At 41.2% G+C, this 16,419-nt stretch overlaps 1 protein-coding gene and 1 long non-coding RNA gene across 3 annotated transcripts in view; one reads left to right on the top strand and one right to left on the bottom strand.

Moving 5' to 3' along the window:
* The window catches only part of cenpi (centromere protein I), a 95,708-nt gene that overhangs the window by 28,419 nt on the left and 50,870 nt on the right, over positions 1-16,419 (bottom strand). Inside the window, exons 11-14 of the mRNA XM_041196253.1 lie at positions 14,866-14,957; positions 11,676-11,787; positions 5,433-5,497; positions 1,815-1,924 (exon numbers count right to left, since the gene is read on the bottom strand). Coding sequence (XP_041052187.1) covers positions 1,815-1,924; positions 5,433-5,497; positions 11,676-11,787; positions 14,866-14,957 — 379 coding nt within the window. The remainder of the gene's footprint in view (positions 1-1,814; positions 1,925-5,432; positions 5,498-11,675; positions 11,788-14,865; positions 14,958-16,419) is intronic.
* Positions 1-16,419, top strand: part of LOC121282528 — a 124,679-nt gene that overhangs the window by 60,269 nt on the left and 47,991 nt on the right. The gene's annotated exons all lie outside the window — the stretch shown is intronic.

Genomic DNA, 16,419 nt, shown 5'->3' with positions numbered 1-16,419 from the left:
TTCTCTAAGCTAAAGAAGTACAATTCCGGCAGATTACTAAAAGGAATAACAATTACAGGAAAAATCTAGAAAAGCACAGCCTTACAAAAGATTAAAAACACAATTACCTCATGAATGCACAGCAATTGAAATGTGAGCAAGCAATAGTGTGAATCCTGCACCTAGTTCAAAACACCCAACTTTTGTAAGGCAAAACAGGTAAATTACTTAACACGACTGTAGCAATTGCTATTCAAATGAAGTTCATTGCCACCATGCTGACCACAGAACTATCAAAGTTTACAGCACAGCTGGCCCATTATGTCTGGGTTGGCTCTTTGCTAGAACAATCGAAAACGAATCCAATTAACACACTTGTTCAACAGAGAATATCTGTATAATCCTCCACTTCAATTGTCTGACCACTTTTTCCTTAAAATATGTAATGATGTCTATCTTAGCTGTTGTTTTACTATTGGTTTCTCTTATCCAGACATTTCCACAATCTCAGAAATTATCATAAAAAAGATACATCCGCTGAAAATCATTGACATGCATGCCTGAGAGAATTTTAGTCCTCCACTGTGCTTGTTCCTATGCTGCAATGTGCTGCACCACCCCCCAACCCCTCATGTCTTCCCCATACAGAAGGCAATGAGCTGAAAGAAAGAAGACACTTGTGTCCAATTCTGGACACCACAATTTAGAAAGGATGAGAAGGCTTTATAAAAGGTGCAGAAATAAATTATGAGAATGGCTCCAGGTATGAGGGACTTTTGTTACACAAATAGATTGAAGAAGTTGGAGATGTTCTTCTTAGAGAAGGTTCAGAAGAGATTTGCAAGAGGTGTTCAAAATCATAAGGGGTCTGGACAGAGTAGATAGGGAGAAACTGTTCCTATTGGTAGAAGGGTCGAGAATTATAGGACAACAATTTGTGATTGGCAAAGGAAACAAAGGCGATATGAGGAAAACATTTTTATGCAAAGGAGTTTAGGACCTGGAATTCATTTTCCGAGAGTGTGGTGGAAGCAGGTTCAATCATGGCTTGCGAAAGGAAATTGATAATTATCTGAATAGTAAAGAGGTTACAGGGAAAAGATGGGGGAGAGGGACCAGCGGAGTTGCTCTTGCAGAAAGCTGGCACGGATCTAATGGCCTCCTTCTGTGCTGTAAACCATTCTACAAGTGTTTTCTCTCAGTTTGTCACCAACAAACTTTTGGTTGGGCATGATTTCACAATCGTCCTTCATGTTGAGCCTTGACTTTAACCGATGACAGGATATCCAAGCGATCTTACAGCCATGCCGGAACATGATCTCATCCATACACATGCACTATCAGAAGCTGCTGGATACAATTATTTTTTTATATTTGTTCACGGGATGTGGGCATTGCTGGCAAGGCAAGCATTTAATACCACCCTAATTGCCCTTGAGATGGTGCTGGTGAGCTGCCTTCTTGAACAGCTGCAGCCCAAACACTCCCTTGTAAACAGCCCTGTGGGTGTTCCATGAAACACCCACTGTGCTGTTAGCAAGGGAATTCCAGGATTTTGGCCTAGTAACAGTGAATTAGAACTGGGAACAGTTGTCTCTTTTCCTCTCCCTAATCTAGGTATCAATTACAACCTTTCTGCGCCCTGCCTGAGATCAGCTAACACAAAAACTACAGTCATCCTCACTTTCATTGCTTTCCTAATCATGGTTTACTCAGATAGGATATCTTTCATTTGTGTAAAAAGTAAAATTCAATACAAAGCCATATTTGAAGTTATTTATAACCATAGGCACTCGACTATTTTTGTGGGAAATCATTGCATTATAGATACTCACTGTGGACTCTGTAAAACATTAGGAATATCTCTGTCCATCTCGGCCACACACACAGAATGCCAGGTAAGCCACTTTGCCAGCAGGCTGGTGAAACTCTCAATGACACTGCACTGTAGATAAATAAAACAGAGAAGATTAGCACAGTCATTAGCTAATCTGCTGTAGAAAAGCGTACATTTCATAAAATGCTCAAAATTTCTATTAATTAGTAATTTTTTTGTATTTTTCATTTTTATTTAACCAGGCCTGTGACTTCAGCTTTTCTTAAGTCCACTTTTGGCTACTACTACAGACCAAAGTTCATCAATCTCTATTTTGTTCTCTTATTAAAAACCTCTTTTCTCTTTACCCCCTCCCAGATACTTTTCTATCGTCATGCTTTCTTTCACTTCTCCCTCTCAGTTAATAACTACCCACCCAGTTTCCCTAACCCAAACATTCATTGCTCCTTAACCTTCCTGCTCTCGTCACCATTCTAGGCTCGATTCCCTCTAAAAGAAGCCTACAGCTTCCTTCCGAGCCTCTCATCATCCTCTGAAAGGCTCATCCAGCCACTCGGCGCTGGGTCATTACAAGCAGCAAACATAATTGCCTTAACCTACTCTCTCGCTGAATAGCCATCCAGCGCCTTTGCTGGGGGAGAATCTTGTCAAATCTTCTTCCTGCCCAACTCACCCCTCTCACTGCTGATCCTGTGCACTCTGCCAGTGGATCAGTTCTCGCCATCCCTCTATACATCTCCCTGAAAAATGTCCGCTTGCTTGTCAATAAGCCTTTGCAATCAATGAACTTATTGTAGAAGATTGCATCAATATCACAGACTTAATGGAAACCTAGCTGAGGGTAATGACACCTCTCCCTAAATGTATGTGGCCTTCCCACCCGATTATATCTTCCATAATTTGCCCCGTCAAGAAAGTCAGCTTGCCAATGTGGCGCTCAACACCAATCACATCTCGCCCTGATTCCCTACTCTTCTGGCACTTACTCCTTTGAGCATCTCACCTCATTCAAAATCCTTCTCTCTCTACTGCTGTCCAAATATGATTTAAAAAAATTACTCACCATGATATCTTAACTGCTTTGTTCCCTCAGTAGCTGGACCAAATGACTCTCATCCTCAGTGATTTCAACCTCTATCTCAACTCATCATGCTCTAAGTTCACTGCCTTCTTATCCCCCCAAATCACCACCTCCATGTAAATTCCCTAGCCCATGTTCGTGGCCAGCCCTTGACCTTGCCATCTCACATGGTTGTGCTACTCCCAAACGATCAATCACAGATAAGGCCATCTCCAATTGCTTTATTGTATCACTCTCCAACTCCATCCTGACCTGCTTCTGTCTTTGGCCCCTAAGAAAAAACTATCCCCTAATTCACTTATAACTGCACTTCCAAAATCCTTACTGTCTAGTCTTTGGCCTTCTGTTAGCTTCCTGAGTCTCCAAAGCCTGTCCACCATCTACAAGGCACAAGTCAGGATTGTGATGGAATACTCTCCACTTGCCTGATGAATGCAGCTCCAACACTCAAGAAGCTCAATAACATCCAGGACAAATCAGCCCGCTTAATTGACACCCCATCCACAAACTGGAACTCCATCCCTAACAGCATTGTGGCTGTACCTACACCACATGGACTGCAGCAGTTCAAGAAGGCAGCTCACCACCACCCTCTCAAGGGCAATTAAGGATGAGCAATAAATGCTGGCCAAGCCAGCAATACCCACATCCCATGAATGAATTAAAAAAGGGCCACAACATTTCTGCAGCGATTGATTTATTCAACTACACCGTCATCTCTACGTTTGATGTCCTAGTCCCCATTAAAGGCATTACTCTCACCCACCTTGGCTGTTCTCCTGCTATTGCCCTCATCTCCACTGGCCCCAAGTTCTGAAATATCCTCCCTACACCTCTGACTCCTCTATCTTACTTTCCTCCTTTCAGATCCTCCTTAAAACCTACCTCTGACTAATCTTTTGATCATCTGACCTAATATCACCTTATATGACTTGCTGTGATACTTTGATTCATAATGCTGCTGTGAAGCCTTGGGTCATTTCATGATGTTAAAGACGCTATATAAATTTAAATTGTTGTTATTATGTTAGCATTAGGTCTTTTTGAGTGAGGCACCCAGATTGCTCTGTACTACAGCATTCTGTAGTGTGTCTCCATTTAAATAATATTCTCTTTTCTGTTCTCCCCACCAAAGTGGACAACCTCATACTTTCCCTCATTGTACTCCAACTGTCAAATTTTTGTCCACTCACAACCTATTTATATGCCATTGCAGACACTGTGTCCTTCTCATAACTTGCTTTCCTACCTATCTTTGTATTGTCAGCAAACACAGTTAGTACCATGCATTTTTTGAAAGTGCAGCTAGCTTTTATTTTACATGCTCTATTAAGGTCTTTAAACTTTTCAGACTGAGATGCCATTGACTGCCCTCATCACCTTCTACCACACTGATGCTTTCCTTGAAGGTTTACACCACCCTGTCAAATGCATCCCCTGACTTCGTGAACAGGAACTTCTACGCCTCCATAGTAAATATTGAGACATTCGATCTCTGCAGACTTCACAATAGTATTACCCAAGAATAGCAAAATAGACCCATTATCCTCAAGTACTGGATTCAGTGATCTCTCATGTCAAAATATGCATTAGCACCTTACTGGATAAAAATACTGAAAAGCAGGCAAGCAAAATAAAACACAGAAGTAAATCAACAAACAGGGTCATTTTACTTGAAATATATGAATTAACACATTATAGCTTTCCAGTCAGATGCAGCTGTTTCCTGCTGTTCCTAGAATCAAAGAATAAAAATACAATGTTGTTCCACCAATCAAGGAATAATTCACCCAAGCTTAACTGGCCCTGCCTTCAGGTTACAAACAGCACAAGTTCATTCGCCATTCTCAAGCCTCTGTGCACCTTTAACTGACTATCCATGAGAAACGAGTAATAGCTGAAACAACAATCCGGCTATCCTTTAAAGGATACCTGACAAAATGTGGGCTGTATTGGAGTTGCTATTTGCCTGTATATACATGGACATTGGATTGGCAATGATCAGATTTTTTCTGTCTCATTCCTTTTCTTGTTTTTTTTTGTGTGATAATGAAGCAACACATTCAAATTCATACATCCCTGAACCTGCCATATCTGGCAACTGGAAATCAGAGCAACAATTAACCCCAATTTTAACTAATTCTTTTAAAATAAAGATTATGGAACAGTGAAAGAATAAAATATCAATGAATGTGAACAAAACTTTGCACACAATAAAAATGAAGACATTTAACTCAATTAGTTAGCTGACCTGTAATTTGAAAAAATATTTTAAGAGGCTGTTGTGGTGAAACTCAAGATGAATGTTTATGGAGCCAAAAGAGCCGCGTTCTGAAGCACAGTCATGGATTTTGTACCATGCAACTGTCAGCACTGTCCACACCCCAGTAAGAACTATTTTTTTTTAACTAAGAGCAGCGTTGCTATTTAAGCAACGCTTAAAAATATCCTTGTTGGTAACAGAAAACATAAGTATCATAGTTAGAGTTTTTTTTCCAGGGGAATGGAGAAAACATAAATAAGATGTCCCCTTACCTTGAAATAAATTGAAGAAGTGAAGAACAGCTTCATTAATGGATCAAAATAAAGAGAAATCACATCTGCAATTGCACAAAACTGTGTGAAAATCTTGACAAGCACAATAAGTGTCTGAGAAAGACAGCTTAGTGGCTAGAAAGTTTTCAAAAAACAAACAAAATATTGCAACTTTAACATGCAACAACAAAAATGACCCAAGTATTTAATTTCTTCAGAGGTTGATGAAAACTGATCATTGTCCTTGTCACAATAAACTATTTAAAGGGAAATAAGGAAATCAGTAACAGAAATAGAAAGCAAATAAAAAAAGTAGAAAAATTTATCAGAGTAGAGAAAGATGAGAGTATGGCGGGGGGAGGGGAAGAAATGAATTTAAATTTTTTTGAGAAAAAAACCTCAAAACAAAGACATTTAACACCAGTTAAGGATCATGTTCAAAATGTTAACTCTCAAGACCTCTAGTTAAAATTGTTTGGGTTTTATGCAGAGTTAGAAAACAAACAAAAAGTTCTATAGAGAATCTGGGCTGTAACTTGCTCAGAGCAGCAATTAGGGTCGGATTGCCAGTCCATGTTCAATTACTTAAACTAAGTTCCTTCCCTGCCTGTCTTGCCCGTCGTTCCAACTCAGGCCGGACAGCATTTGTCCTCAAAGCCCAACTTCGCAGTCCAGCAAGGTCAGATTGAGGGGGAAACCTCTTTATTTTACGTAAACCAGGTAAGTTTAAGGTCCCATTGAAATTGACAGGCTAGGGAGAAGCTAAGTGTCTTTGGTAAATGAATAGGATTTGGTGAATGGGAGGATTAGAGGTCAGTTTGGGTCGGTGGGGGGAGTCCCATGGGGGGTGGTTAGTCGTTGGGGGAAGGAGCGGGGAGGTTGAGGGCATGGATGGAGTCCTGTTTGGGGATGGTCTTTACAATAGTTACCCTGAAGCTAGAAGAGGTTTTAATTCTGAGTCATAGGACGTTTTTCTGTGCTGCGGACCCCTTCGGCCCATCGAGTCTGCACCGGTCAAACAAGTACCTAACTATTCTAATCCCATTTTCCAGCATCAGGCCCATAGCCTCATATGCCATGGCATCACAAGTGCACATCCAAATATTTCATAAATGTTATGAGGGTCTCTGCCTTTACCACTTGTCAGGCATTGAGTTCTGGATTCCCACCACCCACTGGGTGAAACATTTCTTCCTCATATCCCCTCCAAACCTCCTGCCCCTTACCTTAAATCTATGCCCCCTGGTTATTGATCCCTCCACCAAAGGGAAAAGTTCCTTCCTGTCTACCCTATCTATGCCCCTCAATTTTATATACCTCAATCATGTCCCCCCTCTCAATCTCCTCTGCTCCAGGGAAAATAACCCCAATCTGTCCAATCTTTCCTGATAACTAAAACTCTCCAGCCCAGACAACATCCTGGTAAATCTCCTCTGCACTCTCTAGTGCAATTACATCCTTCCTATTATGCGGATTCCAGAACTGCATGCAATACTCTAGCTGTGGCCTAACCAGCGTTTTATACAGTTCCAGCATAACCTCCCTGCTCTAATATTCTATGCCACGGCGAATAAAGGCAAGTATCCCATATGCCTTCTTAACCACCTTATCTACCTGTCCCGCTACCTTAAGGGACCAGTGGACATGCACACCAAGGTCCTTCTGATCTTCGGTACTTCCCAGGGTCCTACCATTCATCGTGTATTCCCGTGCCTTGTTTGTCCTGCCCAAGTGCATCACCTCACACTTATCTGGATTAAATTCCATTTGCCACTGATCAGCTCATCTGACCAGCCCGTCTGTATCCTCCTGTAATCTAAGGCTATCTTTCTCACTATTTACCACCCCACCAATTTTCATGTCATCCATGAACTTACTTATCAACCCTCCTACATTAAAGTCTAAATCGTTTATATATACCACAAACAGCAAGGGACCCAACACCGATCCCTATGGAACCCCACTGGACACAGGCATCCAGTCACAAAAACACCCCTCGACCATCACCCCTCTGCTTCCTACCACTCAGCCAATTCTGGATCCAGTTTACCAAATTGTCTTGGATCCCATGGGCTCTTACCTTCGTTATCAATCTCCCATGCGTGACCTTATCAAAAGCTTTGCTGAAGTCCAAGCAGACTACGTCAAATGCATTGCCTTCATCTACACACCTGGTCACCTCTTCGAAAAATTCAATCAAATTGGTCAGACATGACCTCCCCTTAACAAAACCATGCTGACTGTCCTTGATTAATCCCTGCCTCTCCAAATGTAGATTAATTCTGTACCTCAGAATTGCTTCTAATAGTTTCCCCACCACTGAGGTTAGACTGATTGGCCTGTAGTTCCCTGCTTTATCCCTTCCTCCTTTTTTGAATAACGGTACCACATTGGCTGTCCTCCAGTCCTCTGGCACCTTTCCTGTGGCCTGAGAGGTATTGAAAATTATTGCCAGCGCCCCTATCTCTTCTCTTGCCTCACTCAACAGCCTGGGATACATTTCATCCGGGCCTGGAGATTTATCTACTTTTAAGCCTGCCAGACCACTTAGAACCTCCTCCCTATCTATGCTAATTTCTTTAATTATATCACAGTCCTTCTGCCTGATTTCCATACCCACATCGTCCCTCTCACTTGTGAACACAGACACAAAGTATTCATTTAGAACCCTATCTACATCATTCGGCTCCACACACAAATGACCACTATGGTCCTTAATGGGCCCTACTGTTTCCCTAGTTATCCTCTTAGTCTTAATGTGCTTGTAAAATAACTTTGGATTTTCCTTTATTTTACCTACCAATGTTTCCTCATGCCCCCTTTTTGCTCTCCTAATTTCCTTTTTAAGTTCCCCCTACACATTCTACACTCCTCTAGGGCTTCTCACATTTTCTGGGTAACTATGTGTGACACACAGCTGGAACCCTCCGAAGTTTGCAATTTAAATCACATTTTCAGATGGTTCCCAGCACAGGGCAATTGCAAAGAGGAAGTTTGCACTTCAGAGTTTGCACGTCAATTGCCCAGAACTGTGAAGTTCCAAGAGGGGTTCCCCAGCACATTGTCGAAGAACCCCCACCAATTCGATGCTGGGGAGTTCAGAAGTTACAGCCCTCTGTTTCTTGTCTTCAGTTTGTTTTTTTTTTCAAATGATTCAAATCTAACCGTACAATGAGACCTGCAATCTTTCTAATTAGCTGCTATGTCATTCAAGACAAGCCATGTCCCTTTATTTCAGATGAAAATTCAGTTTAATCATTTAAATCATTTTTGGGCTTTGAAAAATTGCTTAACTGTGTAAAGCTATAAATGATCAACTTTTGATCTTTCATAGGAACCCTAAAAGCTGCACCTCAATAATGCCAAGCCCTTCCCAGTTTTGCTGGGCCCTAGAACTTCTTCCCCATTCTAGATTCCAAGACCCCTTCTTGGTATTCTTCTTGGTCTAAACCACAGTCCAATACTCACCAACACCAGTGCTACTTGCAATGCTCCCAAACACTGGCACCTCCCCCACAATGTTTGCAGATGCCAGGATCCCTCTCCTAGCGATCTCAGATCCTCGGGCGTTTCCAACTTTTGCATGACCCAGATACCCCATCACATTACTGCAAGAGCCCTCATTGCTTTCCCCTGATAAAATCCAGGTGCCTGATAATAATACAAAGTCTACCACCCTGTTTTTATAAAACCTGACACTTTATGCAATGTCACTGGGGATATTAAAAAATCTTGCATACATCTATCCTACTTCAGATCCTTACTTCCAATTTTCATGATTTTTACACCACTGTTGTTCTGTCAACATATATAATGTTAATGATATGTAAACAAATATATTGCTGTTTTAGTGAATGCCATTCCTCCCCAGCAGCTCCTTCCACCAAAATTCAGTTAGCTTCAGAACCCAACTAATTAATTCTTTCTTTGTGCTGTCAGTACATCTCCCTTGCTGGAGAAGAGGTGAGGGAGCATTTACAAATACAGAATGCTGGCCAGTCTTGCTGCCAATCAATATAAAATCCCTGTGAAATGCAGCATCCCTCAGCTCAGAATTGGACTTAGAAGGAAAGGAATCAGCCTGTGCAGCATTCTGAACCTAGAATGAGGGACTGAGTGTATTAAAATGCTCCCCAAATAGCTGCAGACAACACATCAACAAAGGAAAGAAGAAAAAGGTGACGAAGTCAAACTTGATCACTGAAATTCCAGATCAGTTAGTCTCAACTATTTGCAATCTACATTCATGATTTGGATGTAGGGACTGAGTGTATTGCAGCCAAATTTGCTGGCTACTGACTATACAAAAATAGATAGGAAAGCAAATGTGAGGAGGGTACAAAGAGTCTACAAAGGGATATCGAAAAGTTAGGTGAGTGGAAAAAAATTGGCAGATGGAGTATAATGAAGGAAAACATGAGGTTAAAAACAAAAAAACTGCGGATGCTGGAAATCAAAAACAAAAACAAAAACAGAATTACCTGGAAAAACTCAGCAGGTCTGGCAGCATCGGCGAAGAAGAAAAGAGTTGACGTTTCGAGTCCTCATGACCCTTCGACAGAACTGTCGAAGGATCATGAGGACTCGAAACGTCAACTCTTTTCTTCTCCGCCCTTGCTGCCAGACCTGCTGAGTTTTTCCAGGTAATTCTGTTTTTGTTTTTGTTTTGGAAAACATGAGGTTGTCCACTTTGGTAGGTTGAATAGAAAAGCAAAGTATTATTAAATGGAGAGAGACTGCAAAATGCTACTGTACAAAGAGATCTGGGCATCCTTGAACATGAATCACAAAAAGTTAGCATGCAGGTACAGCAAGTAATTCGGATACCAAATGGAATGTTAGCCTTTAATGCAAGGAGTTAGGGTATAAAAGTAGGGAAGTCTTGCTACAACTGTACAGGGCATTGGTGAGACTACACCTAGAGTACTGCATACAGTTTTGGACTCTTCATTTAAGGGGAGGATATACTTGCATTGGAAGCAGTGCAAAGAAAGCTCACTAGGTTGATTCCCAGGATGAAGAGATTGCCTTATGAGGAAAGGCCAAGCAGGTAGGTCCCATAATCACTGGAGTTTAGAAGAATGAAAGGTGATCTTATTGAAACATAAAATTCTGAGAAGGCTTGTTAGGGTAGATACTGAAAGGATGTACCCTTCATAGAGGAACCTAGAACTAGGGGGCACAGTTTCAGAATAAAGGGTCTTAAAGACGGAGGTGAAGAGGAGCTTCTTCCCTCAGAGGGCCCTTAATCTTTGGAATTCTCTACCCTAGTAACCACTGGAGGCTGCATCACTGAATGTATTCAAAGCTGTATTGGATAGTGTTTTGATCTACAAGGGACTCAAGAATTACAGTGGGCAAGCAGAAGAGTGGAGTTAAGGCCACGATCAATTCATCCATGATCTTATTGAATGGCAGAGCAGCTCAAGAGTCAAATGGCCTTCCCCTGCTCATAGTTCTTATATTAATTTCCCACTAGTCAATGACTGATATAAAGAAAGTTTGAAGTCCACTGAAAGCTTCGGGGCTGAAAACAAATTAATACTTGGGTAAAAAATCTGTCTTATTTTAAGGAAGCAAAATAAGACAGGGATGTCTTGTTGATTTGAAACAATTTAGTACGATGCCCATTTTCAAAGAGTGACAAAACAGATGCAGTAATCAAGATCTAATAGTCTGACTTAAATACGGTGTAAAATAATGTAATAATGAGCAAACTTGAGAATTATCTGTATGATAATATAAAACATGAATTCAGGTGGAGAAGATTCTACCTGACCAATCTCCTTCACTTTAAGTGACATTCCAAGTGCTGTGCAGAAAAAAAATTCTAGAACATGCTATATTTAGACTTCCAAAAAAAAGCTTGTGGTTGTGGGGTCTCATGGTAAAACTTGAGAATGGATAAAGAAATTTACTGAAGGGAAATAGTAGGTGTATGGCGAAGGATTTGGGGTTTGTTGTTGGGGACCTTATGGTTTCTAATTTACATTGAATCTTTGAATCTAAGTGATCAATGTAAATTGAAGTATTTAGCAGATGATAAACTGGGATACAGTTGAGTCAGGCAAAACAGCTCAGAAACATCAAAATTAAATTGAAGAAAACGTGTATATGGAATTGCAAATGAAATTTAACAGAATCATGTTAAGTACTGCATGTAGGAAGAAAACAAATAGGTGGCAAAAATAACTATAAACAATGATGAATGAACAAGCTTTAAAATGTATGACAGCTACCTACCAGAGCTTGGAGAAATCCTGGTGAGTAAGGCAAGGGTCTGAGTGCTACACCACAAACTATCACAAAGGGATAAGCTCTTGAACACAAAATCCTCACAGCATGAAAAACCTTCCTGAAAAACAATTACACCACAAGTCGTATAATCAAATTTCCAACCACACACACACTTATAATATGACCCTAATCCAGAACCAGTACTCAAACATGTATCTGATAATAGCCAAGTCAGATGGCGTTGGGAGAAGTGGAAAGTGGATTAAAATATTTCTTGGGTCAAGTTGAGATGGAGGGATAAGTAAAACTCAAGCCCCTGGTGCTACATCTCTATACCAATCCAAATACATATAAATTTTTTTGATTCGTTTATGGGTTGCAGGCATCACTGGCTAGACCAACATTTATTGCCCATCCCCAATTGCCTTTGAGAAGGTGGTAGGAAGCTGCCATCTTGAACGACTGCAGTCCGTACATCGTAGGAACATCCAGAGTGCTGTTAGGAAGGGAGTTCCAGGATTTTAACCCAGTGACAGTGAAGGAACAGCGATATAGTTCCAATTCAGGATGGTGTGTGGCTTGGAGGGGAATGTGAAGGTCGTGGTGTTTCCGTGCATCTTCTGCCCTTGTCTTTCTAGGCAGTAGAGGTCGCAGGTTTAGAAGGTATTGTTGAAGGAGCTTTGGTGGTTGCTGCAGTGCATCTTGTAGAGGGTACACACTGACACCACTGCGTGTCACTGGTGGAGGGAGTGAATGTTGAAGGTGGTGAGTGGGGGGTGAATGTTGAAGGGGAGCCAATCAAGTGGGCTGCTTTGTTTTGGATGGTGTCGAGCTTTTTGAGTGTTGCTGAGCTGCCCTCATCCAGGCAAGTGGAGAGTATTCCATCACACTCCTGACTTGTGCTTTGTAGATGATGGACAGGATTTGGGGACTCAAGCTGCTCGACACAAAATTCCCAGCCTCTGATCTTCTCTTGTCGCCATAGTATTTATATGGCTGGTCAAGTTCAGTTTCTGGTCAATGGTAACCCCCCTGGATGTTGCACTTCCTATTGCTTAATTAAGGTCAAACAGGTATACGCATTGGGAAATTTAATTTTTCAGCCTCCGTCCATCCCACAAGAACTGGAAACAGTAAGAACCCAAGATTTAACTTTTCCAATTACATGCCAGCAGTAAGGAACTTCATCTGTTACCAGCCCAGAATGGCCATTTTCTCTGCTTACTGTGTTCCACGAGAGTACTTTTACAATGTTTCTTTATGGACCTGTAGCAGTCAAGGCTACACACTTCACAGAATCTCACAGTGCAGAAGAGGCCCTTCGGCCCATCGAGTCTGCACCAACATGTGAGAAACACCTGACCTACTTATCTAATCCCATTTACCAGCACTTGGCCCATAGCCTTGAATGTTATGACATGGCAAGTGCTCATCCAGGTACTTTTTAAAAGATGTGAGGCAACCCGCCTCACCACCCTCTGGGTAAAAAAGTTTTTCCTCACATCCTGCCTAAACTTCCTGCCCCGCACCTTGAACATCTGTCCCCTCATGACTGACCCTTCAACTAAGGGGAACAGTTGCTCCCTATCCACCCTGTCCATGCCCCTCATAATCTTGTAAACCTCGATCAGCTTGCCCCTCAGTCTTCTCTGTTCCAACAAAAACAACCCAAGTCTATCCAACCTCTCGTCATAACTTAAATGTTTCATCCCAGGCAACATCCTGGTGAATCTCCTCTGCACCCCAGCCAGTACAATCACATCCTTCCTATAATGTGGCAGCCAGAACTGCACACAGTATTCCAGCTGTGCCCTCACCAAGGTTCTATAGAATTCCAACATGACCTCCCTACTTTTGTAACCTATGCCTCAATTGATAAAGGCAAGTGCCTTTTTCACCACCCCACTAACATACCCCTCCGCCTTCAGAGATCTATGAAGACACATGCCAAGGTCCCTTTGTTCCTCAGAACTTCCTAGTGTCAAGCCATTCATTGAATACTTCCCTGTCAAATTATTCCTTCCAAAGTGTCTCACCTCAAACTTTTCTGGATTAAATTCCATCTGCCACTTATCTGCCCATTTGACCATTCCATCTGTACCTTCCTGTAACTCTTTCGAGTACAAACCCGTTTCCATCTGTTTCAGATGAAGTTACATTGTTTCATAGTTTTGCCATCGTGAGATTTGAACTCTTGATCTTGGGGTTACAAACCCAGTACCATAACCACTTGGCTATTTAGGCCAAGCTTGTATCTTCCTGTAGCCCAAGACACACAACCTCACTGTTAACCACCCGGCCAATCTTTGTGTCATTCGCAAACTTACCCCCCACATAGTCATCTATGTCGTTTATATAAATAACAAATAATGTGGTACACCACTGGTCTTTGGCTTCCAGTCACTAAAGCATCCTTCTGTCATTGCCCTCTGTCTCCTACAACTAAGCCAATTTTGAATCCACCTTATCAAATTACCCTGTATCCCATGTGCATTTGCCTTCTTTTTAAGTCTCCCATGTAGGACCTTGTCAAAGGCTTTGCTGAAATCCAAATAAACTACATCAACTGCACTACCCTCATCCACACACCTGGTCACCTCCTCAAAAAATTCAATCAAATTTGTTAGGCATGACCTCCCTCTGACAAAGCCATGCTGATCATCCCTGATCAAACCTTGCCTCTCCAAGTGGAGATAGATACTCTCCTTCAGAATTTTCACCAATAGTTTCACTACTACTGACGTGAGACTCACTGGCCTGTAGTTCCCTGGCTTATCTCTGCAACCCTTCTTAAATAGTGGAACTTCCATGGTATACTCAAAAAATATCAGCTGTGAACATTTTGATGTTCAAGTAGATTTTCCAATTAATGGTGAAAGTGCCAGAAAGTCCAGTACACTACCTGGAAAGGTTGTTTTGAATAGTTGCACCCTGATGGCGAGGTGAAAGCTTACCTTTGACACCCAATGACTGCACATTAGTTGTGATCAGCTGGTGAAACAGGAAAAGTATGAAGTATATAAAAATTACATGACTACCAATAGTCATCTACTAATACTTTTGAACACTCAGCTGATGAAGGCCAAGCAATGACACAAAGTCTCCAACTGATTCTTTTTCTTACTCTGTAATCAGTTTATAAAAGCAGGTGCATATTTTCCTCAAGATGCTATTTTAGTGCTTTCAATGTTCTTACCTGTAGAAATTCTTGAGTTCTAATGATGATGCTTAGAAATTCAATGAATTCTTTTTCTTTCTGCATTGAGTCACCACTACAGTCTGTAAACTCTATTGAAGAGGAAAAAATCTGCTTTAACAAACAGCTACCTGAACCATGAAAAAGGTGCCACAACAACAATAACAGATATTCAGTAGGAAATCACTATCAAGAAACATCTTAAAACTATATTCTCACAATACAAGCTCAAGTTTAGATATGCTCCAGGGACAGGAGGCTGAGGTATGTTGTCAAAGGAATGCAGAAGGAGCTCTCCCCTGCAACTAGCTGTACTACACCTGATCTAGAACACTTGCTGGGGCAAGACAAGAACAGCTTTACTTTATATTTAAATTATGCTACATCTGGAATACTTGACATGGGCACAGGTGCAAAAAAAATCCAGTAAGCTCCTGCTACATTAAACAAAATAGTTTTAACTAAACTACATTTAAAATTTGCTTAATTTCTTAACTGAAAATGTAGTCTACAGCTTCATTAAATAGAGCATTCCAATCGTATGTGAATGATTTGTTGAAAATGTTTTGCATAGAATGTTGTAAAATTTGCTGGAAAAATAAATCACCCTTCTACTGAAAATGCTGCAGGTAAACATTTTATTTTTACAACTGCTCACAGGATATAGGCAATGTTGATGAGGCCATATTTATTGCCTATCTCTTGATGTTCTGGGAAGTTGGTGATTATCTTTTTTCTTGAGCCACTGTTGGTGCTTAGTTGGAAATCACAAGATTTCTGGCTAAATAAAGAATCTCAATCAAGTCTTTAGTTTTCCCGGCGCCTATGAATTAGTCATATAAAGTCCCACATGAACAGATGGGTATCAAATCATTCCACTGTTGCAAAGGCTATCCACGAAGAGCTTTACAATTCAGTGTCATAATGCTAACTGTCAAGTTTTCAGTATTTGAATTGAGCACAGAGTTGACAGCACTGGAGGTAATGAAACCAGTAGAGGAATTTAGGATATACATGATTCTGTAAAACTCCACTTCTCACCAATTTCATAATTCACACAATAAATCCGAAAAGCATCAAAAAGTTCAATTTGGGATGTAAAGATTTAAAGAAGTATATTTGACTGAAATGTCAGATATCCTATGTGTTAGAAACCGAGATAAATATACACTTGTCTCTTTCACTTCTACAGTATTTTATATTTCAAATAGCAGAAGTCCATAAAACATTTGCAGTGAAGTTAGTATCTTCATTGGAACGGTTCTTTCCATGTCATCCCCCTCCCATTTCTTTCATCCCTCTATCATGCCCATCCCACCATTTCTTCCTTTGCCACCCAATATATTCCCCTCATCGCATCCCATAACACCCATGCAGGTTCCCCCACTCCCATGCTGTCTCCACCACACCCCTCCCCCTTGCCACCACCACCAATTTGTCCCTTCGATGCCACTCCTCCCACCGTCCCCAATCCCTCCAGCCAGGCTACCTTTGTTGTTGGGATCTCATTAGCTTCTGTGCTCTTTCTCCACCAACACCACACCGCCACCAATC

This window comes from Carcharodon carcharias, chromosome 9 (genome assembly GCF_017639515.1).
Source record: "Carcharodon carcharias isolate sCarCar2 chromosome 9, sCarCar2.pri, whole genome shotgun sequence".
In the NCBI taxonomy this organism is placed as follows: Eukaryota; Metazoa; Chordata; class Chondrichthyes; order Lamniformes; family Lamnidae; genus Carcharodon; species Carcharodon carcharias.
This window is presented reverse-complemented; position numbering and strand designations above follow the sequence as displayed.